Source organism: Balaenoptera physalus (assembly GCF_965194825.1).
Source record: "Balaenoptera physalus genome assembly, chromosome: Y".
NCBI lineage: Eukaryota > Metazoa > Chordata > Mammalia > Artiodactyla > Balaenopteridae > Balaenoptera > Balaenoptera physalus.
In genome coordinates, this window is record NC_138904.1 from 11,260,989 (window position 1) to 11,286,801 (window position 25,813).

The 25,813-nt window shown below is 45.4% G+C and overlaps 1 protein-coding gene across 1 annotated transcript in view; it reads right to left on the minus strand.

Moving 5' to 3' along the window:
- Positions 1-6,090: 6,090 nt before the first annotated feature.
- Positions 6,091-25,813, minus strand: part of LOC309653398 (protein WWC3-like) — a gene marked incomplete at its 3' end in the record, with an annotated part of 96,522 nt that continues 76,799 nt past the window's right edge. The window contains 10 exon segments of the mRNA XM_082448020.1: positions 6,091-6,195; positions 6,500-6,665; positions 7,795-7,946; positions 8,370-8,534; positions 9,405-9,597; positions 10,669-10,755; positions 11,463-11,537; positions 12,417-12,539; positions 15,791-16,021; positions 16,845-16,934. Of these exon segments, the coding sequence (XP_082304146.1) occupies positions 6,091-6,195; positions 6,500-6,665; positions 7,795-7,946; positions 8,370-8,534; positions 9,405-9,597; positions 10,669-10,755; positions 11,463-11,537; positions 12,417-12,539; positions 15,791-16,021; positions 16,845-16,934 (1,387 nt within the window).

Below are 25,813 nucleotides of genomic sequence, written 5' to 3' on the forward strand. Positions count from 1 at the left end.
AAATGATTAATCTCCCAAATTTACAAGCAGCTCAATATCAAAAAAACAAACAACCCAATCCAAAAAATGGGTAGAAGACCTAAATAAACATTTCTCTAAAGAAGATATACGGATTGCCAATAAACACATGAAAGGATGCTCAACGTCACTAATCATTAGAGAAATGCAAATCAAAACTACAATGAGGGGCTTCCCTGGTAGCGCAGTGGTTGAGAGTCTGCCTGCCAATGCAGGGGACGCGGGTTCGAGCCCTGGTCCGGGAAGATCCCACATGCCGCGAAGCAGCTGGGCCCGTGAGCCACAATTACAGAGCCTGCGCGTCTGGAGCCTGTGCTCCACAACAAGAGAGGCTGCGATAGTGAGAGGCCCGCACACCGCGACAAAGAGTGGTCCCCACTTGCCGCAACTGGAGAAAGCCCTTGCACAGAAACGAAGACCCAACACAGCCAAAAATAAATAAAGAAATAAAATTTAAAAAAAAACAAAAAACAAAATACTACAATGAGGTGTCACCTCACACCAGTCAGAATGGCCATCATCAAAAAATCTACAAACAATAAATGCTGGAGAGGGTGTGGAGAAAAGGGAAACCTCTTGCACTGTTGGTAGGAATGTAAATTGATACTGCCACTGTGGAGAACAGTATGGAGATTCCTTAAAAAACTAAAAATAGAACTACCATACGAGCCAGCAATCCCACTACTGGGCATATACCCTGAGAAAGCCATAATTCAAAAAAAAACAGTCATGTACCACAATGTTCACTGCAGCTGTATTTACAATAGTCAGGACATGGAAGCAACCTAAGTGTCCATCAACAGGTGAATGGATAAAGAAGATGTGGCACATATATACAATGGAATATTACTCAGCCATAAAAATAAATGGAACTTGAGTTATTTGTAGTGAGTTGGATGGAGTTAGAGTCTGTCATACAGAGTGAAGTAAGTCAGAAAGAGAAAAACAAATACCATATGCTAACACATATATATGGAATCTAAAAAAAAAAAAAAAAAACTGGTTCTGAAGAACCTAGGGGCAGGACCGGAATAAAGACACAGACGTAGAGAATGCACTTGAGGACACAGGGAGGCGGAAGGGTAAGCTGGGAGAAAGTGAGAGAGTGGTATGGACATATATGCACTACCAAATGTAAAAGACATAGCTAGTGGGAAGCAGCCACATAGCACAGGGTGATCAGCTCGGTGCTTTGTGACCACCTAGAGGGGTGGGATAGGGAGGGTGGGAGGGAGATGCAAGAGGGAGGAGATATGGGGATATATGTATAGGTACAGCTGATTCACTTTGTTATACAGCAGAAACTAACACACCATTGTAAAGCAATTATACTCCAATAAAGATGTTAAAAATAATAATAAAAATAATAAAAAAAAAGTGGACTTACGTGATCCAGCGTTTCCTCATAAGTCAATTTTCATACAATATGTAGACGATTTGCTGTTGTGTTCAAACTCTTGATACATAATCAGCAAGACACCCTGTACTTGCTTCAGAAGTTAGCCTCAAAGGGATATAAAGCACCCAAAGAGTAATTACAATTTTGTGAGGCTAATGTAAAATACTTAGGATGTTCGGTATCTAAAGAAGGGGTTTCAATTGCTCTAGAGGCAATTTGGCTTTCCCTGCTCCTAAAACAAGAAAGCGACTAAGGGGATTTCTAGGCCTTGCAGGCTACCACAGGAGCTGGATTCCAAATTTTTCTTTAGTGTCTGGACCATAAATAATTTGCCTAAACAATACCAACCTGAACATCTTGGTTGGGGAATAGACCATTGCGAAGCCTCTAGTTTCTCTAAAGGGCTTCCTGGCAAAGGCCCCAGCCTCGGGGCACCCAAATTATGATTCTCCCTTTTTTCTCTTTGTGCATAAAAACAAGGGTGCCACACTAGGAGTATTAACTTTACGGCAGTCACTAATGACCAATAGGATTTTACTGCCAGCAGCTAGATCCAGTAGCTAAGGGCCTCCCCCTTGCCTCCGAGCTGTCACAGCAACAGCTGTGCTTTGTCAGACCACAGAGGAGACAGTCACGAGTCACCCTCTCACCGTCTTTGTTCCCCACTCCATGAAACCTCTACTAAACTCTCTTCACACACAACCTTATTCAGCGAGCCACTTAACGTCTCATGAGATTGTATTCCTCTCACCAAACTAACTCTCCACAGGTGTAATAAACTTAGTCCAGTGACCTTGCTCCCACAAGAATCAAATGGCAATAATGAAAAGTATGATTGCATTGTTTTAACTGACAATTGTTAGTCTTCTAGGATTGACTGTCAAGAAAGCCCAATGGATAATCCTGACTTTATATTATTCACTGATGTTTCATATTTAAGAGGACCTCATGGAATGTACCAGGCTAGTAACGCTGTCGTTTCTCCACTGTGTATCCTTGAAAATGGGCCCTATCTAATGTCTTTTCTGCCCAACAGGCTGAACTAACAGCACGAACAAGAGCCTGTCTGTCATTTGGCAAAAGGAAAATCTGCTAACATTTACACAGACAGCCACTATACTTTTAGGGTGGCACATGATTTTGGTATGCTTTTGGAAAAAAAGAGGGGGGATTTTTAACATCCTCAGGACAGCCTACCAAAACCGGGGAACAAGTAGCAGAATTATTAGATGCAATTCTGTTGCCATGTGCACTTGCTGTTACTAAGGCATGGGGCCGTTCAAAGGCTGACACTGCAGAAGCGAAAGGAAACTCTCTAGTCGATCATGCTGCCAAGACAGCAGCTCTGAAAAACAGCAACAGCCAACTAACCACTGTCTTTCCCTTTCAGCCTCCCAGTAACCTTACTGATATACTGCTGAAGTTTCAGGGAATGGTGTTTTCTGAAAATGGTTAGAGTTTTCAGAAAAAAGAAAAAGACACCTAAACACAGAATGGAGGAAGAGTCAACTAACAAACAGCTGTGGACAGGTCCAAAGGGAAAGCCTATCTTTCTGTTTGGAGCTCAATATCCTATTTCACAATATATTTATGAGTTAACTCACTGGAACCCAGATAAGGTGGTATAACGAGGTAAACAATATTTTTTGAAGCCTATTTTACAATAGCCCAGAAGGTTTACTCAAGATGTGCAACTTGTCCAAAGTATAACTCAGGGAAGCATTTACAGAGTTCTCAAAGACATTTCCCATTACCTGCAGGTCTTCTTGAAATTTGGCATGTTGATTTTATACAAATGCCTCACTCACAATGTTGTCAATACATTCTTGTTATAATTTGAATGTTTTCACATTGGGTTAAGGCATTCCCATGCAGAAAGACCACAGTGCAGTAAGTAGAGAAATCAATTTTAGAAAGAGTGATACCTCTTTGAAGAATCCCCTCAGAAATACATAGTGATAAAGGAACTCATTTTACTGGACAAATTATTAAGAAAATTTGCAAGAATTTTCCAACTATGCAGCACTTCTATTGTGTTTATAATCCCTAGTCTTCTGGTTAGTAGAAGGAACAAACGGAACAATTAAAAAACAACTGGCTAGGGGCTTCCCTGGTGGCGCAGTGGTTGAGAGTCTGCCTGCCAATGCAGGGGACAAGGGTTCGAGCCCTGGTATGGGAAGATCCCACATGCCGCAGAGCAGCTGGGCCCGTGAGCCACAGTTACTGAGCCTGTGCATCTGGAGCCTGTGGTCCGCAACAAGTGAAGCCGCGGTGGTGAGAGGCCCGCACACCGCGATGAAGAGTGGCCCCCGCTTGCCACAACTAGACAAAGCCCTCACACAGAAACGAGGATTCAACACAACCATAAATAAATAAATTAAATAAATTAAAAAAAAACAACTGGCTAAAATTATGGAGGCTTATTCTTCACCTGGCCTAAGGCCCTTCCATTGGTTCTCCTCAACCTCAGGTCCACCCCTCTTGGCAAATATCACTTCTCTCTCTTTGCGATGATCACAGGGAGAACAATGAGATTGAATGATGGATTACATTAATTTATATTATTAAAAGGGGACATATTACATCATGGCAGAGGCTTAACTGCATTTTTCAATGGACATTCTAAGCTTGTTTCTGAAGCATATCATAGTAATCTATCCTCAAGCGAAGATCAGATGCCCCATGACTTACAACCAGGAGATTATGTACATTGGAAAAGGCAGTATTTAAAAGACTACCTCCACCCTAGATGCAAGGTCCCTTATCAGGTTCTTTTAACTAACTCATGTGCAGCAAAACTGAAGGGAATTGACTCTAGGATTCATGTTTCCCACCTAAAAAGGGCTCCTGCACCAGACTGGTCTATAGAGAGGACTGATGACCTCAAACTCACCTTAAAGTGATGCTCCAATAGGAAAGAAACACCAACACCAGGATGAGAAGGTGACATCAGAAATAGACAGCTATGCCAAAAGGCTGGACCTGACCCATACAGTTATTTACAACATTTTATTCTTGGTTTCTTGGACTTCTGTACACAAACCAAATGTTTTCCTATAATGGGCACAATTCTGTGCAAATTTTAGAAATCACTCCAATTGTTGGGATTATGGTCAATTACCTGCATCCGGTACTTCTGGGTTATCTTGGCGGGTTTCTCCACTCCAGGGGTCTGATTGGACAGCCCTTAGGAAATTTATTTTAGAAGAAAGAAATTATAGTTCTGTCAGGCCACTACTGATATTACTAGAGGGGACTCCCTCACTTGGCCAATCAAACATACTTATTGTGACCCTAGCCATAAATATGAGTTTTCCATTGAGGTCAGTCACGCTCAGTCAGAACAATGAACTCAATTTCAATCAAAAGGCGTAAGTTTTTATTTATTAGGAGGGACCCTCCCTCAGTTATGGGATGGATTTTTATGGCTGACACAACGCTATGGTCGTCTAAGTTTAAAGACCTCCCTGCATTGGGAACAGTTAAATCACACTAAAAATCATCAGCCTGATGACACTAGGAAATCAAGCTGTGTGCCTTATGAAAAATGCCAATATATCATTTCCCTTAAAGACAGTGATATGTATGGAACAGACTGAGTCAGGCAACGAGAATACAGTGGATCGCACCTAATGGAACTCAATGGTTTTGTGGGTCCAATATACGGCCCTGGCTTCCAGCCGGATGGCTAGGAAGGTGTACTTTAGGATTCCCCTGGGCTCAAGGTCACTTATGTACAAATTTAGGTATGAGTCCAGCAAGTTTACCATCATTATGAGCCCAATGGACCAAGAGATCTGTATCTCACTGGTATGATTCCTTAGCAGTTATTTTTGTGCCTTCAGTAGGTCTGGAAGATACAGTTTCCCACATCGAAGGCTTAACAGAATTCAGTCAAAAGGCCTTAAATGATAGCAACCATGCTATTAGCCTACTGAATTCTGAAGTCTCTATGATGAGAAAAGTGGTGCTATAAATTCGTTAACTTGAGGTGCCTGGTTTCCTTTCATTAACCATAATCTTTCAACGTTCCAACTACATGGTTTTTGTTGCAAAACCCCTATATATCCTGGCTCCTCCCTTATTTCTTTGGGGCAGTCTCTCAGAGCTACCTGAGAGGGTGTCTCCCAGGCTATAGTCCTCAGAAAGTCTGCCAAATAGAAAAGAATTCTCAGCTTTTAGATTGTGCTTTTTTTTTTTTTTCAGTCAACAAAGCACAACGGAACAATGGAGGAATTTTGTACGTGGACTTTATACTCGATGTCGTTGTTATATTTTCTGAGTATTACTCTACTGTTAAGTAAGAAAATGTGCTTGTTCTTAGATTTGTACTGAACTGTTTAGGAGGAATGTGTCATGATCTTGAATTAGTTTTCAAATGATTCAGAAGGAAAAAGAAGCCGGGTGCACACACACATATATACACACAAAGAATGGAAAAGTGAAGTATTAACAAAAGTGATTAGGGCATAAGTTAAACGTTGGGGAAGGGGGAAATACCAAAACTGCATCCCATGGCTGCTTACACTGATTTGGGTCAATGACTGTAAAAGTGTTACAAAGTAGAACAATCACAATTATTGGCAGCCTAATCCAAAATAATTATTCCTGATGTAATGCACTTTAATCCACTTTAGAAAGATGCCAAGGGAGGGACTGTATGTCCGCATTTGTTATGTGCTGAATAGTTTCGGAACAAAGATTTCCTCACTGGAGATACGGTGATGGGCACAACCAGGATCGGGTGAACAGAAGGGCCAAAAGGATGCTTCGCTGCTCTTAATGTCACAAACGGAGAACAACGACAAGCGTCCAAAACCTTAGGGACCCACGAAACACCCTGAGCCACACGCGGCCCTGAAGAGGGCACATGAAGGAGTTAAAATCCACCCCTTTTAGTTGTCCCTTCCTTTTAATTTAAAGTAGACACACGTTTCCATGGTACCTGCTGTTTACATATCTGAGGCCACTCACTTCAATTCCCTAGCGTAGGGCACAAAGCCCCTCCTTCCAGGGCAGCGCCTGGTGTTGTGTGGCAAAACATCAGGGGCTCCGCGAAATCCTTTGTCCTTTTCTGCTTACCTTCAGAGGTGGGGGCTGAAGTTCCTCGGGGCCGTAAGGGTCTGCCTGGCCAGCAAACGTGTGTCCGTGGATGGAGCTGACAGCAACGCAGCAGGGCTGTAGGTGCGGGGGGCTGGTCTGGGCGCAGCTGCTACAGCCACTGTCCACCAAGTCGGCTTGACAACTCCTGAAGGCGGGCATGGCAAAAGCCCCCAAGACGTTCATCAGGGCACTGACTTTACTGCTGCACCCAGGGCACAGCAGCAGAGACGCCCCATATTTGCTTCCAATGACCGAAGACGGTTGCCTTTCTCATAAAATGAAAGGCAGCTCTGTTTCGTGGGGAAGACAGAGCTACAAGGCCTTTCATTAAGAGGGTCCGTCTGTCTGTATCGCCCAATTGCAGCCGCTGAAGATGCCAGCAGCCCAGAACCCCCTCTCCCTGAGCCCTCCCAGCCTCCTGCCCATCCCTGAACACACACCCTACCCCTCTGCCGTGCACTTTCCCTTCCGAAAATAAATTCCTCTTGAAAATAAATCCAGAGAAAGCTATTAGGAAGAAATAGCAAGCTTTGGAAACATGATGCTCTTTATGGAAAACCGTGGAAGTAAAGCAACATGAAAGTGCTGCCGGAAAGGACCCGCCGGGAAGCAATTCACTCACGGTGCCTGCCCATCTGAGCTGCTCCTCTACTGCAGACACGTCTACCCCACCCCGAGTCAAGCGTTCACCCATGGGCTGCTCCGGGGAAGAGGTAAAGGGGCATCGTATGATTCCATTTACAAGAAAGACCCAGCACAGGCAAATCCCTGGAGATGGCACGCAGACAGGCAGTCGCCAGGGGCTGGGAGGACCAGGCGGACTGTTAATGGGTATGGGGTTTCCTTTCGGCATGACGAAAACGCCCTCAACTTGAGTGTGATGTTGGCGGCACAGTTCTGTGCCTGCACTACAAACCAGCCAATTGTCCACTTAATGGGTGAACCGTACGGTAGGGAGATTATATCCCAATAAAGCAGTTAATAAAGAAAAAGGCAAAACTTAAAGGGCCCTATTGTATTCAATCCGGGCAGAGGGAGTCCCTCAACAGTCCCCCTCTTTGAGAGAAATTCGGGGAACAGAAGGAAAGGTGAAAAGCCTGTGCGTAGAGCTGGGGTCAATGTACTGCCCTCGTGCAGACTGGCGTACAATCCCCCGTGAGAATCCCGACTTCTGGGCAAAGGTACCGAAGAGTCGCCGCACACACTCTACATCGCGTTGTGTCTGATGAACATCCCGGCTGCCTCTCCCCTGAGGGGCTGCTGGCCGCGCGCACCTCTCGGACACGGCCTCGGCCTGCTCCTCCTTGCGCTCCATCTCCAGGATCTCCTCCTCCATGTACTCCAGCTTCACCCGCTCCTCGGCCAGCTCTCTCTCCACCGCCTGCAGCTGGGCCGTGGTTCTCGACAGCAGCACTGTCACCGCGTCCTACAGGACGAAAGGGACGCTGCCAAGAAGCAGCCGAGGCCAGCGGCGTGCGGGCGGCAAAGCGGAAAGCGGGCACGTGCACGGCCCGTGGGGAGCATCCCTGCTGCCGGGCTGGTGGCCGTCCCCGGCTGCTCTCCAGCAGGAAGCAGCTCACCCCCGGTTGACAGCAAGACGGTAACTTGGCCTTTCCATGTAGCTCTGAGGACTCAAATTTTAAATCAACCAAAGCATCACTCATGATCATGAACGTGTTGTGTTAAAGAATATTACCATGAATGGCCACATACATCACTACAGTCCGTTTTTATTACTTCCCTGGAAACCCTGCTTCTTCATCGCCACTGTGTTCTAAGACGAAGTCTACACACGTTTCTTAGAAACAATGTCCCCAGGAAAAGCCCGTCTCAAAGCCAGGCCACCTACTGTCTTTCCAGACGTGGTGGGTGCAGGGTCCTGGAAGTCGCTGTGTCCCAGCCGCTCGTCCTCCTGCCCGGGCAGCTCGGGGCCGGTGAACACCTGCACCGAGTACCAGCGCAGCTGCATCTCGCTCGAACCATCGTAATCAGCCAAGTTAATCTGAGCAATGCCCTGCGCGGTGTTAAAAAAAAAAAAAGGCAGAACAGACCCTGAATGACTGCACCTTAACAACCAATGGGCATCAAGGTCACCCTTTAATCTTTTTTTTTTAATTAATTAATTTTTTTTTTGACTGTGTTGGGTCTTCATTTCTGCACGAGGGCGCTCTCCAGTTGCGGCGAGCGGGGGCCACTCTTCATCGCGGTGCGCGGGCCTCTCACTGTCGCGGCCTCTCTCGTTGTGGAGCACAGGCTCCAGATACACAGGCTCAGCAGTTGTGGCTCATGGGCTCTAGAGCGCAGGCTCAGTAGTTGTGGCTCACGGGCCCAGTTGCTCCGCGGCACGTGGGATCCTCCCAGACCAGGGCTCAAACCCGTGTCCCCTGCATTGGCAGGCAGACTCTCAACCACTGCACCACCAGGGAAGCCCACCCTTTAATCTTAAGCAGAAAGAATGGAAAGTATTTCATTCTTACTAACAGGACTAAGGTAAAATGAAAGTGGTGTTAAAGTGGTGTTGGAGGATGCTAGGGAGGATGACTCTCATGTTGCTTATTCAGCTCTATTAGAAACTGCTAGGAAGGGGAGAAGGACAGAGAACAAAAGGTAACTCACAGTGAAGAAAGTGGAAACTTCAGGATTGGATCTCACCCAGACTCTGGCCTATATGTTTCCTCCCTTGCTGATTTTAATCTGTATGTTACTCTGAAACAAACTGTAACCAAACAGAAAAACAGACAGAAACTGAGGAAGAGAGACAGGAAGGAAAGCAGGATTGAGGCAGAAGACAGGAGGATAGAAAGACTGATGTCAGAGATTGACAAAAAGAGACGGGGAAAGAGGGGTGGAAGGTAGGAAGGAGAGGGTGAGGAGGGCACCGTACCAGCAGTTCTTCCTGCAGCTGCGGATTCACTGAGCACATGTATAACTGAAGGGACTTCAACATCACCATGTTTGACTGCACAGGGATTTTGAAAACTTCATTAAACACCAAGGGGGCTTTCAATTCCAGAGCCTTAGAGCAGAATGTGTTTGGTGTGCCGGGGTCAAGCGGAGGCAAACCGACGCGGATGTGTCTGGAATCGAGACAGGGAGAAAAAAGCATGGACCACGTACACGAACACCCCTGTATGTTACCCTTTGGATGTGAAGAGGTAAAACTGCAAAGTCCTTTGGAAAAAGTCCTTTTCTCAACCAAAAGAGAGGCCGAAGAACTGACCTACCTTTGGAGAGAAAAAAAAAAAAAAAAGGAAAAGAAAAGAAAAGAAAAGAAATCAGCAAAAAAAAAACATAAAAATCAGGAATTATAACTTCAGGGGGAGTCAAACAGACTTTCTGCTTTCAGCACCTCTGTGGCAAAACATCTGCACTGATCTTTTCACGGCCCCCTGGCTCCCTCTCCAAGCTCTGCCTGCCTTGCCTCTCAGACTGCTTGCCCACCGAGGCACCCGCCGGGCTGGGCTCCCGGCCCTATCCACCCCCAGCACGGAAGCCAGCACCCAGGAGAAGCTCCAGCATCAGTGGAGTGAAGTACACCATCAGGGCGAACCCTCAGCCGCTGAACACCAGGCTGCTTCCTAGGCCTTCGGGAGGCCAGTTTACAAAGACGACTCACGGAAGGGGAGGGCACCGTCGGGCCTGAACACCCATCACAGGTGGGTTCACCCACCAGGGTAAGTGGGACCTCACACCCCCATCGGGCACCCATCTCCCCACCGGAGACAACACAGATTTCCTTCTCCCTGCTCGGACAAGGATGCCTGATCCCAGCCTGAGGCCTCTTCAGGCACCTCATCAGATCTCAAGAGCCGAGTGTGGCTGTGTCGCCACCAGCCTTGTGAGCAGGATGGACGTTTTAAGCCCCAATGCTGCCGATGACGGGCACCCGGCACTTTGTCAGCATGGCCACGGCACATAACCAGCCTGGCTCCAGTAACTCCACCTGCCGCAAATAATAAACCAGCCTCTTCTTAAAACTTACAGTCCTTTAGATTTCAGACAGACATTCCCTGGCGTTTTATTCTAAATTCAGGTTCCAACACAGTCTTTTCCCTCCCCAAACTGCCACGTGCAGCAGGTCAGCCAGTGGTGCCGTGTGGAGGAGGGCCCGGGGGGAGGACACGGCCCCCACTGGCGCGGGAGCTTACATTTTGCAGTCTTCCTTCACCACCAGCCCGGCAAAGTTCTTCAGTTGGAGCACGTTCACGAGGAGACACTTGCTGGCACTGTCGTGCCTAGAAAATAAAATGCACGTTCACAGGCTGCAAATGCCCCACGGTGGAGAAATCCTGCTTGAACTACCGCAGTGGTCCTCACCCCACCCCCAGGGGACCTGTGCAAAGTCGAGAGACATTTCTTACTGTCACACGGAGTGGAGTGGGAGGGCTACTGGATCTAGTGGGTGGAGGCCAGGGCTGCTGCTCAACACCCCAGAGGGCACAGGGCGGCCCCCAACCAAGAATGACCCAGCCCGAATGTCACGAGTGCCGAGCAACACTAGGATGACAAGAGTGAGCAAAAGAAAGCTGCTGGGATGTGAACATCCTGCCTCGTTCGCCGGAACACTGCTGGTTGCTGCCTTCATAGACACTGCGGCTAGAAACCAAAATGCTTAGTGTTGCACAGCACCTGGCTACCCCAGCTCCGGCGGGAACTTCACCGAGGGCCTGACCGTGCCCATGGGGTGACAGTCCCCAGCTGTGACTCGGTGTTGGAGGACGGCAGTGGAGCCGCTCGTGCCCATCTCTCCTTCCCGCCACCTCTGTCCCTTCACCTGAGACCGCTGAGATGGGCCCGGGGGTCCCCAGGCCAGGGACAAGCAGCCGGATCACGCGGGTCCCCCCACGCCTACGGGCCTGTGTGTGGAGGTGTGAGTCGCCGGGCGGGCCCCAATCTACCCGTCGTCTTTACGAGCAACAGGGAAGGAGCCTTCTGTACTCACAAGAATCCAACATGGATCTGGGGCCCCTCGTTACCGCAAGCATCTCCAGGCACAGGCTCGTCAGCGTCCTCACTCCTGAGCACAACCGGAAAGGCACCGTGTTATTCCGAGGGGACCTGCTTACCTCGGGCTCCGCAGAAGCTCTCTCACACTAGGGGCGCTTCTAACTGAGAAGGGCTTTATTAAGTTGCGACATAAATAAATGCTTTAAGTGACTGACAGGGCACGGCAGGTCCCCAGGATCCATGACGTCACCTCCCAGGGTACCTGCTGACGAAGTGGCCTTTTTGAGAAGATACCTCTCAAAACCACACGTGATATTCACGACAACGTTCAAAAACATATACTTTTAAAAGCTTTGCAGGGGGGACTTCCCTGGTGCTCCAGTGGTTTAAGACTCCGCGCTTCCACTGCAGGGGGCGCGGGTGCGATCCCTGGTCAGGGAACTAAGATCCCGCAAGCTGAGCAGCGCAGCCAAAAAAAAAAAAAAAAAAGTTTGGCGACAAGTGAAATGCATACAGATATCTGAGCTGAAAAAATGACATCAAAGGTCTCAAACAAAATAAAGCCCACAAGGGGTTTTGTCCTTGCAAAGTGATTCCTCCAGCTAAGGAAAGGGGACGGAGGGGAACATCCATTTCTAGCGAACGTCCTTTCTAGGAAAGCAGGTCTCTCTCGCACACTGGTTCTCCTTTTCTGGCTCTACCGGGCTCATGCCTTCCAACACCCGGGGCCGGAGAGAAAGCAGTCGTCCTAGATGCCCGAAGCCAGGCCAGTCCCCAGACGCCACCTGGGAGGAGAGGGGGTCCATGGGGACGCTAAGGGCCCCTCCCGCATGGAGAGAAGCCAGAAGAGCTGCACCCCAGACACACACACAGTGTCAAGCCAGACAGGTCTCGGCAGGGGTGCCTTTTGGGAAGTCAGCCCAGGGAGGCAAGAAGGTCAGCTTCTAACCTTTTGGTGGCAGGTTCAAACACGCCGCTGTCGCTGGCCAGCGAGTAATCGGACAGGCAGGCAGACATGCAGCCTGCTCTCCGCTCCAGCCTCTGGGCGCTGTCTTCTCGGGGGGGGTCACCACTGCAAGCGAGAGACACGGCCGGGCTCAGGAGGCGACAGCGCAGGAGCCCAGCGCAGAGCAGAGACAAAGGCACAAAGTGGTAGAGACAGGCCAGCACGTGTGCAGATGTGTGTTTACATGCGCTCTGCTCCAGTCTTTACTTATATTGGAAAATGGAAGAAACAGGCTTCTGGCTACTTCTTTAAAAGCTCTTTAAATGATCATCAATCTCCTTTCACCTCCTTAATGAGCGCACAGGTCAGAAGGTGCCGGGAAGGCCCTTGGCGTGGCCCTTTGAGAGAGCGTCACACGGGAAGCCCGGGAGAGAGACTTCGCCTGCACGCGGATGGCAGCGCGCTCTCCGAGAAGTGAGAGGGGGTTGTTTCCTTGACGCTGCTTGGTATTCTCCATACTTTATACAAGGAACATAGGCTACACTGCTTCATACTCAGAAGACAGAGTTTTTAAAAAGCATCAAATAACCCCCAACAAAATGGAGTGACTTTCAAGTCAGAGTACACAGAGGCACCCAGACTCGGGCTCTGCCAACGTCTCCGTGACCCCTCTGCCTCTCTAACTGCAGTGTCCTCCTCAGCAGCCCTGGGGCCAGGCTGGCTTCCAGAACTGTCTCCTGGGATTAGAAAGGACCATCACTGGGCAGCTTATTTTTGTCTCGTATCTATTTTAACCAAGAGCCCAAGACAACCACTGACATTTTCCCTTTTATCATTTCATCAACTCTTTCTACTCCTTCCCTCACAGCAACAAGTTTCTTTTAACAAAAGCAAAAGAAATAGGCATGCCGTCTCCTGCTGCCTAATGTGACGACGGACACAGGAACCTCAACACTTTCGAGAGAGGCACACATGGTTAGAACACAGGCTTAAAGCATGACGCCCCAAATTGAGCCTCACTCCAGCATCATGATGCCGCTTGTTAATAATACAGGCCCCTCTGGTCTCTCTATGTTCTCCGGCCATCTAAGCTCTAGAAATTGAAAATCTAGACATCTGTGCACCCTTGACACCAATGACCACCTCTTTTCTTTTTTTTTTCTTTTGGCTGCGCTGGGCCTTCTCTAGTTGTGGTGAGCGGGGGCTACTCTTCATTCTGGTGCGCGGGCTTCTCAGGGCGGTGGCTTCTCTTGCTGCGGAGCATGGGCTCTAGGCATGCGGGCTTCAACAGTTGCAGCGCATGGGCTCAGTAGTTGTGGCACACAGGCCCTAGAGCGCGCGGGCTTCAGTAGTTGCAGCTCTGGGCTCAGTAGTTGTGGCTCACAGGCTGAGCTGCTCCGTGGCACGTGGGATCTTCCTGGACCAGGGCTCGAATGCGTGTCCCCTGCATTGGCAGGCGGATTCTTAACCACTGCGCCACCAGGGAAGTCCCCAACCATCTCTCTTTTCAGCCAAATTATTATTCACAGCAACAATTAAACCCAAATATATTCATCGGGATACAAAACAGGGCTGTGGCCTTTGGTCTCACGATGCTAACGGCAGACACAAGCCGACCTTTCAAAGGTCTGCAGCGCCCAGCGTGGGGGCCACTGGCTCCGCCTCAGTCAGGGGCAGAAGCTGGCTCCGTCCTGGGGTGGCCGGAGGCACCGACTCTCAGATCGTAGATGACGACTCCCAAGTCCAGCTCTGCTCGCCACCCCTGCCCCATGGAAGGACCCAGAGCCCCCAGCTCTGAATTGCAGAGAGAACCCCTCAGTTTGCTGCACGGAACCCCAGCAAACACAACAGCTCACTACTTCCATTCCCAGCCCTGACACTCGGCCTTACACGCTTTTAAGGAACACCACACAACGATTCAGGTAACTTCCAGGCAACCCAATGGTGTGACTGACAAAATTTCTCTCTCACTGCAATGAAAGTGGATGAAGAGAGAAAGGAAATGGGGGAATCAACCCTCAGTGATCCTGGGCTTAGCACATTCACGGAGCAACTGGATGCCGGAGTTGACAGAAGGAGGTACGGTCAGCACTTGCCCTGGGTGAGAAAGAAAGCACGTGGCACATCCCACAGTACACACCGCAACCGTCTGCTCTTGGGCGTCAAGGCAACGAGATGGAAAGTGGGGAGCAACGCCAGTGAAGTAAGGAATAAACAAGCTTCCACACATTCATTTCAGAAACCTCTGACCCTTCCATCATTGAACACAGACACACAGACACTGAGACCTAAGGACAGCAACGCTGCTTGACAAAAGGGAGGAAAGTATAAGGAAAATCACACCGTGGGCGAAGCTGCCAGCTGGCATACTAAAATAATGAAAGTGTTAAAGTCTGGGGAAAAAACACACGGAAGAAAAAAATACGTCAAGCTCTTAGAAAAGTTCTTACACAACTTTCATAGCCAGGATGAATACCGTTCAAACGACAACAACAATAACAAGAGCAACTGTTGAGCTACATTAAAGCACAGCTATGAGCTATGCCCTTCTTGACCACACCCTGACCATCCTAAATACATTGATTCACTGCACAAAGATGTGGCACAGCCTGACCAGCCAGGCAAAGGAGAAGTCCAAGGTCACTTACAGTGAACGTTTCTGTCGAGCCGCAAGAGAAAAGAGATTTTAAAAAAAAAGAAACACAGGGGCTTCCCTGGTGGCGCAGTGGTTGGGAATCTGTCTGCCAATGCAGGGGACACGGGTTCAAGCCCTGTTCTCGGAAGATCCCACATTCCACGGAGCAGCTGGGCCCGTGAGCCACAATTACTGAGCTTGCGCATCTGGAGCCTGTGCTCCGCAACAAAAGAGGCCGCGATAGTGAGAGGCCTGCGCACCGCGATGAAGAGTGGCCCCGCTTGCCACAACTGGAGAAAGCCCTCGCACAGAAACGAAGACTCAATACAGCTATAAATAAATAAATAAATAAATAAATAAAAATTAAAAAAAAAAAAAAAAAAAAAGAAGCACAAAGTGAAAAAACTGTAGAATTTAAGCCAACAATTTTAAACAGGGTATGAATGTAATAAAAAACATCAATAAACAGATGAACAAGGTCAAAATATTTACGGACTTATATTAGCAAATACCAGTGGGAAATGAAAATAGGAACGGATTTCAAAATCATGACACATTTGACTTTTAAAATGTGGGGAAGATAAAATTGTGGTAAACATGTGAAAACTGTTAAAGATGACAGTTTATTTCCCCACTCCCCTGCCCCACCTTCTGTCCCCTCAGGTTGATTTAAAACACAATGGGCAATTCTGAATTTTATGTTACTAAAAATTTTTCTCGCTAAAGCCTGCTGGAGTCAAACTGTTTGTGGAGGCGCGCGGGGCCCGGGGCCTCCGCCAAGGGGGCGTCCCAGCCCAGGGAGTCGAAGGGGACGAGGTCGAAGCGCAGGAGCGGGCCGCCCTCGGCGTCGGGCTTCTCGTACTGCGGGAGGCCATAGATGTCGGTGAAGCTGACGTAGCTCAGGGAGCCCCGGCTGGAGGCCAGGGAGCCGCGGCTGCTCCCCGAGGAGACGGTCAGGGAGCTGGCGGACAGGCTGAAACGAGAAGAGCAGCCTGGAGCCCGCGGCTGGAGCCTGCTCGTCCCCACCGCGAGCCGAGCCTCCGGTCTGCTCCACGAGGAGCAAGACTCTGCCTCGGGCCCGTTCACCCGGCGCCTCTTCAACACCTCGGAGCGTTTTAAGACACCCCCGTCCCCACCCCCGCCCCTTCGTGAATATTTCCTTTGTTTCTTTGATTGTCAGTAGAGAGCAGTAGTTAACGTCAAGGGCTCTTGCTCGAGTTCAAGTTCCAGCTCAAACTCAAGACTAGCTGAATGCATTTGATTTGGTCACGGGCTTTGCCCTTTCCCAGACTCCCACCTTCTCACCCGGCGCTGGGATGATAGCGGTTCCTGCCTCAAGGCACTGTGAGGAGGAGAACTGAGGAAATAATACACAGAAAGCCCTTAACACTACACTTCACGATACGGTAAGTGCTTGAAAACTGGAGCTCTTACTGAGCATCCAAATCTGATTTTAAAGATATTCAGGCCTAATTAAAATGAATATCTTAAAAAATAATAATTAAAAGTGTATGTGTGCATCTATGTAGATGGACGTATACACTCCTGATGCTGTGAGTTACAAAATCCTTCGATAAATCTGAGTTAAGATTCATTACTCTGAAGTCACACTTGGTTCTCCTCATATTCCTTGGGTCATATATAAGCAGCTCATCTTAAAAATATCCTGTCTTCACTTTCCTGTCCTGCGCTTACAACCACTGCAGGTTCTAAGTTCTGGGAGAGAAAACCAGGGGCGCTATTAAAGCGTGAAGTTCACGGCCACTATGTTATAAGATGATAATCAAGTTACCCACCTTTGTAACCGGGACTGGAGATAGGACATTAGGCAGGTGGCTTCTTCCAGCTGCATCAGGAGACAGTTTCTTTTTTCCTGAAGTAGAATCCTGTAGGTACAAACACAGTCCACTGGTGGATTTCAAAGATGCCAAGTATATTTTCCTAACAAGAAATTCAACTCTATATTCCACCAAAACAGATTAATGACTATCAGTTCTAAAAGCACACCTACGTCACAAGTTCCAAGATAACTGTTTTTTTCTTTGTTTGTTTTATTTCGCACTGTACCTCTAGAATCCTGAACAGTGCGAGTGATCCACACTAGAAGTTGGATGTGTGATGGAACAGATGTGTGGATGGATGGATAGAGAGATAAGACGGACGGATGGGAGGATGAGTGGGGTGGGTGGACAGGCAGGTAAATAGACAGACGGATGGGAATCCAGAAGATGGGTTCAAATGCAGAGCTCATAGAAATCTACTGGATTTCCTTGGAATAAATCTGATTCCCTCATCCTAGGCCCTCTTCCAGGCAAAAAATAAATGCAATTCTAGTATCTAGAGAATAAAAGATCACAATCAAATAAAACAAAATATCAACTGTGTCCCTAGATCATGGGTTGGAGGTATATATTTCTTCTTCCTTCTGCCTTCTTCTACTTCATAATTTTCTAGAATATTTTTCTCCTACTGTAGTAAGCCTACTGCCGAGACTAGAGCCCTGCACATATAGTAAATAATTGTTGAACAGAGGGGACTGATTAATCTTGCCTTTATAACGAAAGACTGATTTACAAATCAAAATGATTGCATTTTGACACGTGGCAGTGGAAAGAACCCATTAAACAAAGTTTTCCACCTGTTAGGGAAGGCAAAATGCTCAAGGAGAGGACACCAGAAGGAGGTGAACTTTGGCAGCAGCCAGAGTTACAAAGTTTTGACTATTACTGATAAGCAAAACTGGTATACCACTAATTTACAAAATGGAAGACAAGCTACTCAGAATTAATTCAAAGCCTGAATGATAAACACAAACTGTATCATACCTTCGTTTCTCTTAGATGGAAACAGAACTTCAAAATGTTTCCATGTAAAGCTCTTGTTTTATAGTAAAGACACATCATTCCTTTATAATCTAGCATGCAGGAATCACAGTACTTTCTGACTAATCAAATACCTTCTTAGCAAGAGCAAATGACCAAATTTAAATCTGAATAGTAAACGAGTGGTTTTCCAGGTGTGGTCCAAGGATCAATGGGGATCCCAGAGACCCTTTTAGGGTGTCTAGTAAGGCTCCATTTCTCAATGACACATCCATATGCAGTCAGATTTTCTTCATGTACCTAATCAAATTGACACATCACAACACCTGGTCAAGCAGCTGTCTTCCACTAAGTAAACCACTTGCCAAAACTGTAAAACCATACCACTCTCCTACACAATTATTAAAAATTATTTTTTATAAAATAAATTTTTCATGTTAACATATAATGGGCGTTATTATCACATAATAGATGGTAAATATTTTTAAACTTCTCCATTCTAATTACTCATACATTAAATATAATCAGATAAAATCCACAAAAACAAAAGTGCTTCAGGATCCTTAGACTTTTTTTTTTTTTTTAACATCTCTATTGGAGCTTAACTGCTCCACAATGGTGTGTCAGCCTCCGCTGTACAACAAACTGAATCAGCTACACACACACACACACCCACACACACACACACACACACATCTCCTCCCTCCTGCGTCTCCCTCCCACCCTCCCTATCCCAACGCTCTAGGTGGTCACAAAGCACCAAGCTGATCTCCCTGTGCTATGCAGCTGCTTCCCACTAGCAATCTATTTTACATTTGATAGTGTATATATGTCCATGCCACTCTCTCACTTCGTCCCAGTTTACCCTTCCCCCTTCCCGTGTCCTCAAGTCTATTCTCTACGTCTGCATCTTTATTCCTGTCCTGCCCCTAGGTTCTTCACAACCATTTTTTTTTTAATTCCATATATATGTGTTAGCATATGGTATTTGTTTTTCTCTTTCTGACTTACTTCACTCTGTATGACAGACTCTAGGTCCATCCACCTCACTACAAATAACTCAATTTCCTTTCCTTTTATGGCTGAGTAATAGTCCACTGTACATATGTGCCACATCTGCTTTATCCATTCATCTGTTGATGGACACTTAGTTTGCTTCCATGTCCTGGTTATTGTAAACAGAGCTGCAACGAACATTGTGGCACATGACTCATTTTTTTGAATTATGGTTTTCTCAGGGTATATGCCCAGTAGTGGGATTGTTAGGTCGTACGGTAGTTCTATTTTTAGTTTTTTAAGGAACCTCCACTTAGACATTTTAATAGTGTAAAAATGTTCTAGAACCAAAAACCTCGAAAATGCTACAGTAAATTCTTCTAACTATAGGCTTTTAAAGTATCCATTTCCCTATAACATTTTAATATTTAGGGAAAATATTTTAGGAATGTCTTGTATAAAATACAAATAACTTTTAAAAAGCAATTCTGAAGTTACAGTGAATGAAATCTTTACGGCATAAGGCAAGAGACATATTATCTAACACAAAAATCACAGTATGATTGCCCATTTCAGGATGGCAACATGGAAAGATCCTGAACTCACTTCCTCCTACAAACACGTTGAATCTACAGATACATATGGAACAGTTTCCTCTGGAGAAAACATAAGAACTGGTGGAGTGACCCCTTCACATCAGGCAAATGAGAGGAGAACACACTGAAGTAGGTAGGAAAGGCTGAGACACAATTTTTCCATACCCAGCATGGTGACCCACGATCAGTAGGGAAGTCAAAACCAAGAGCTTCTCCCTGAAGAGCCAAGAGTTTGAACCCCACGTTGGGCACCTCAATTTTTAAGGCCTGCACCTGAGCGATGAGCACCCAAAACACATGACGGACGGCTGGTGGGGCTGACACCCACAAGACCTGCAGCGCTGTGGTGAACTAGAAGTCCTTAAGGGACCCCCACGTGAGCTCATCCACCCGAGGGCCCAGCGCAGAAGCATCCCTTTGAAAAGGATGAAATGGGTGAATTTGCTAATTTTAAAGTGTTGGTCTGAGGGGCAGAGGGCTGGCTGTGATACTCTCTGGTGATGGAGGCTTGGGGGTGCCATCCTCCTGCTTTCCCTCTGCCTTGCTAAATCCAGTTTGTACCACATTTTTCCTTTCCAGTGGGTGCCATCTTTCGTGGTGTCCCTTTGCCTTGCTAATGCCAGTGGGCACCCTATTGGTTTGCTTGTTTCTTTTCTTTTCTTTTTTTTTTTCTGTTTATTTCTCCCCACCCCTTTTTCTGGGTGCCATTTTTATGCTCACTCTGTGTTTTAGGTCACCTGTATCTCTAGGAGGGGGTCTTCTACACATATCCTGTACCCCAATTTTTATGTGTGGTAATGAGGTTTTTGTGGCTGCCCCTTGATTGCCTGGCTGTGGACGTCAGGAGTCTTGGGTGTCTGGGTCCCTCAGGACAGTAACATTTGGAAAGACAGTTCTTGGCAACCTACCACTCGCAGGGCACTGCACAGACAAGAGACTTAAACCCAGCCTTAGTCTTTCTGAGAAAGAGGACTGTTTGCTTGTCCAGGAGCTTTAGCTTGAGGGGAAGGCTTCTGGTGTGACACACTTCTAGAGGTCTATGGAGTTGCTCTCAGGGAACAGAGGCTGGAGGACAGGACCTTTGCACTCTCCCTCTGCTTTGCTTCAGCTTGCTTCTATCTGCCATAAAGGACCTTATCTGGTGCCTCAGGTTTTGTGTCTGCTGCCAGGGGACACCTCTACATTGCTTGGCTCTGGCGGCCAGTGGTGGTCAGTGGGTCCCAGAAGACGGTGACCAATGGAGGAGAGTTCTTAAACAGCTACCATCCCAGAGCACAGCAGGAGGCAACGGAACAGGGAGCTAGGTCTTTCTGTGAAAGAGACTGATTAGCTTATTTTCATGGCTACGGAATGAGGGGCAGGCTTCTAAATTAAACACACATCAAAGGGCTAACTGTAAGCCTTCCAGGGACCTAGGAAAGCAGGTGCTATATTTTGAGCTCCCCCTCTGATGCCCCAGAGTGCTAGACTCTCTTGGAGGGAAGCTCTTACCACGTGTCTGGTGCCCTGCTTTTGTGGCTGCTGCCCATGGAATCCCCCTCCTCCCCCCCCCCCGCCAATGAATGCCTGGCCTGTTGCCCAGAGAGGCTTGTGTACCTGGGTCCCACAAGAGTCAGAGACACAGCTGGCTACCACACCCAGGGCACTGCACAGACAGCACACTGAAAACACCCCCTCCTTCTGTGGAAGAAGCCTGTTTGCTTGTCCAGGAACTTTGGTGTCAGGGTCAGGCTTTGGGTTTTGCACACATCCAGAGGCCTATGGACTCGCTGTCTGGGAAAACAGGCTGAAGAATGACATCTTTGCACTCTCCCATTGACTCACTATAGCTTACCGTAATCTCCAAGAAGGTGCTGATCCATTCTTATGGAGTCCTGAATTTTACAACCGTCACCAGAGGGGCACCCGCAGATGGCCTGGTCTGGCGGCCAGCAGAGCTTAGCTTAACAGTTGTACGGGACTGTACATATTTGCATTCTTTAAAAGCTGCTGCCTTTCAGGGTCAGGCTTCCAATCAGCCTGAACCTAGGTGGTGCTGAGGTCTTCCCTGACCTCTTTGGGACACTGACAGGTCCTGGAACACACTCAACAACTGGGAGATATTAAAAATAAAATGAGCTGCTTGGAAAAGCAATCACCAACGTTTGAGAGACAAGCAAGACCTGCAAGGTTGAAGGATAAGATTCATCTCCTAAATGAGGCCACTCCTCCAAGACTGGGAGAGGTGGCTATTTCATGGAGTGTATAAAAGCAAACACAGAAAGTCAAGCAAGATGAGGAAGAGGGGAAATATGCTGTACGTGGAACAATAAAATAAAACCTTGGAGAAAAACATAATGAAATGGAGATAGCTAATTTACTTGATAAAGGGTTCAAAGTAATAATCATAATGGTGCCCACTGAGCTAGGAGAAGAATGCATGAACACAGTGAGAAGTTCAACAAAGACAGAAAATATAGGAAAGTACCAAATCGAAGTCACAGAACTAAAAAATTGAAAAACACTGAAAAATACAGTAGCGGGGTTCAATAGACTAGAAGAAGTAGAAGGAAGGATCATTGAGCTCAAAGCAAAGGCAGTGGAATTCACCCAAGCAGAGCAGCAAAAGGAGAAAAAAGATTTTTAAAGTGAAGGCAGCTTTAGGAATGTGTGAGACAACATCAGGTGGACTAACATGCACATTATAGGGGACCCAGAAAGAGAAAAGAGAGAGAAATGGGCAGAACTCTTATTTGAAAAAGAACGATTGAAAAGTTCCTTAACCTGGGGAGGGAAACACATCCAGCTCCGAGTTCCAAATAAGCTGTACTCAAAGGAACCCACAGCAAGACGCAGTATAATTAAAATGTCAAAAGTTAAAGACAGAGACTTAGGGCAGCAAGAGAAAAAGCAACTTGTTACACAGAAGAGAATACTCAGAAGACTATCAGCAGATGATTCAGCACAAACTTTGCTGCCCAGAAAGGAGCTGCACAATATAATCAAAGTGCTGAAAGAAAGAAAGAATATCCAGTAAAGTTACCATTCAGAAGTAAAGGAGAGAGAATTTTCCATACAGGCAATCCTACAGGAGGTGATCACCACTAAACCAGTCTTATAAGAAATGTTAAAGGGACTTCTTTAAGCTGAAAAGAAAGGGCATTAATTAACAGGAACATATATGAAAATATAAATCACCGTTAAAGGTAAATATATAGGAAAGGCAGTGGATTAATCTTTTGTAAAGCTAGTATGAAGGTTAAAAGACGAAAGTAGTAAAAATTACTGTAAAGATAATAATTGGTATTAGGGGATACACAAGACAAAAGATGTAAAACATGACATCAAAAACATAAGAATTGTGTGTGGGAAAATAAAAACTTAGAGCTTTAGAATGTATTCAAACTTAAGTTGTTATCAACTTAAGATACACTGTTATAAGCTGTTACCCGTAAGCCTCATGGTAACTACAAAGCAACACCCTGTGGTAGATAACACAAAAAATAATGACAAAGGAATCTAAGCATACCATTTGCAAACTGCAAAGGAAGAGAGCAAGAAACAGGAAAGGAATGCTGGAACGAGAAAACAATTAAAAAAAAATGAAATGGCAATAAATACAAATGGACTAAATTCTCCATTCAGAAGTAGCAGAGTGACTGAATGGCTAAAAAAAAATAACAACATATTTATACACAGCCTACAAGAGACTCACTTCAGGTATCAGGACAGGCATAGACTAAGAGTGAAAGGGGGGACAAAGATATGCCATAGAAATGGAAACCAGAAGAAAGCTGTGGCAGGTATACATATATATATCAGACAAAATAGAGTTTATGAACAAAGACTGTAATAAGAGAAAAAGAAGGGGATTACCTATTGATAAAGGGGTCTATCCAGTAAGAGGGTAAAACATATGTAAACATTTATGCACCCAACACAGAACCATCTAAATATATAAAGCAAATATTAATAGTCCTAATGGGAGAAATAGACATCAATACAATAACAGTAGGAGATTCTAATACTCCACCTACATCAACCATACAGATCATCCAGACAGAAAATCAGTAAGAAAACTTTGGCCTTAAAGAATATGTGAGATCACACAGATTTATCAGATATATACAGAATATTCCATCAAAAAAAAAAAGAAAAAAATCAGCAGAATCACACATTTTTCTGAAGAGCACATGGAACATTATGGAGGAGAAATTATTTTTTAGGCTACAAAACAAGCCTTAATAAGTAAAGGAAGATTCAAGTGTATTCGGCAACAGGTGTAAAAGTAGAGATCAATTATGAAACAAAACTGGAAAGTTCACAAATGTGTGAGATCAAACAACATGTAGTGAACCGTCCATGGGTCAATGAAGAAATCAAAAGAGAAACTTAAAGAAAAACAACCTCAAGAAAATGAGAATACAACATAACAGATTTATGGAATGCAGCAAAAACCATTGTAAGAGGTTGGTTCTTGGTGATAAAATGTCTAACTCCAGAAACAAACTAACTTTACACAGGAAGAAAATAGAAAAAGAAGAACAAATGAAGCCCAAAGGTACTATTAGGAAAGACATAACAAAGATCGGGATGGAAATAAATGTAACAAAGACTCAAGAGACAATAGAAGAGATGAATGAAATTAAGAGGCCTTTTTTCTTTTAAAAGATAGACAAATTGACGCAAGTTTAGCTAGACTCGTCAAGACAAGGACAGGGCTTAAATAAATAAAATCAGAAATAAAAGAGGAGACGTTACAACTGACACCACGGAAAAACAAAGCATTATGAGAGGCTGCTATAAACAATTATATGCCAGCAAATTGAACAATACAAAAGAAATGGATGCATCCTAGAAACATACAAGGCAGGACTGAATTATGAAGAAAGAGAAAACTGAACATACCAACAACTAGTAAGGACACTGAATCAGTAACCCAACACTTCCCACCAAACAAAAGTTCAGGACCAGCAGGCTTCGCTGGTCAATTTTACCAAACAGTCAAAGAAGATTTAATACCTGTCTTTCTCAAACTTTCTGAAAAAGCTGAAGATGAGGGATGCTTCCTAACTTATGATGCCAGCATTACCCTGTTACCAAAACCTGACAAGGACACCACAAGAAAAAGAAAATTACACTTCTATATCTGTACACACCAAATACACACATCAAACTTCTGGAATGCTACACAGCAGTGCTAAGAGCAATGTTTTTAGTGATAATTCCTACTACAAGATATAAGAAAAACTTCAAATACACAACCTAACTTTGAACCTCAAGGAATTAGAAAAAGAAGAACAAATGAAGCCTAAAGTTAGCCCAAGGAAGGAGATAATAAAGATGAGAGCAGAAGTAAATGAAATAGAGGCTAAAAAGACAGTAGAAATTATCAATGAAACCGAGAGCAGGTCCTTTGAAAAGATAAACAAAATTGACAAACCTTTAGCCAGGCTCACCAAGAAAAAAAGACTTAATTAAAATCAGAAATATCACAAATAATTAAACTAAGAAATGAATGAGGAGACATAACTAATACCACAGAAGTACAAACGATCATAACAGACTGCTAAGAACAATTATATATCAACAAATTGGACAACCTACGAGAAATAAATTTCTAGAAACATATAACCAAGACCGAACCATGAAGAAACAAAATTGAACAGACAGTTTACTAGTAACAAGACTGAATCCGTAATTAAAAACCTCCCTCAAAAGTCCAGGAGCATATGACTTCACTAGTGAATTCTACCAAACATTCAAAGAAGACTTAATAACAATTTTTCCCCAACTCTTCCAAAAAACAGAAGATGAAGGAACAATTTCAAACTCATTTTATGATGCCAGGATTACCCTGTTAACAAAACCTGACATGGACACCACAAGAAAAGAAAATTACAGGCCAATATCCCTGATGAACATAGACGAAAAACTCACCAACAAAATATTAACAAAGTGAATTCAACAATAAATTAAAAGATTCATACACTATAATCAAGTGAGGATTATTCCAGAGATGCAATAATGTTTCAATATTTGCAAATCAACATTGTATACCACATTAACAAGATGAAGGACAAAAATGATATGATTATCTCAATAGATACAAAAAAAAGCATTTGACAAAATTCAAACCATTTTTGACAAAAACTCTAAAAAAAGTGGGTATACAGGGAGCATACCTGAACATAATAAAGGTCAGTGTGACAAACCCACAGAAAACATTATACTCAAACATGAAAAACTAAAAGCTTTTCCTCTAAGACCAGGAACAAGGCAAGGATGCCCACTCTCGCCACTTTTATTCAACATAGTATTGAAAGTCCTAGGCACAGCAAACTGACTAGAAAAAGAAATAAAAGAAATCCA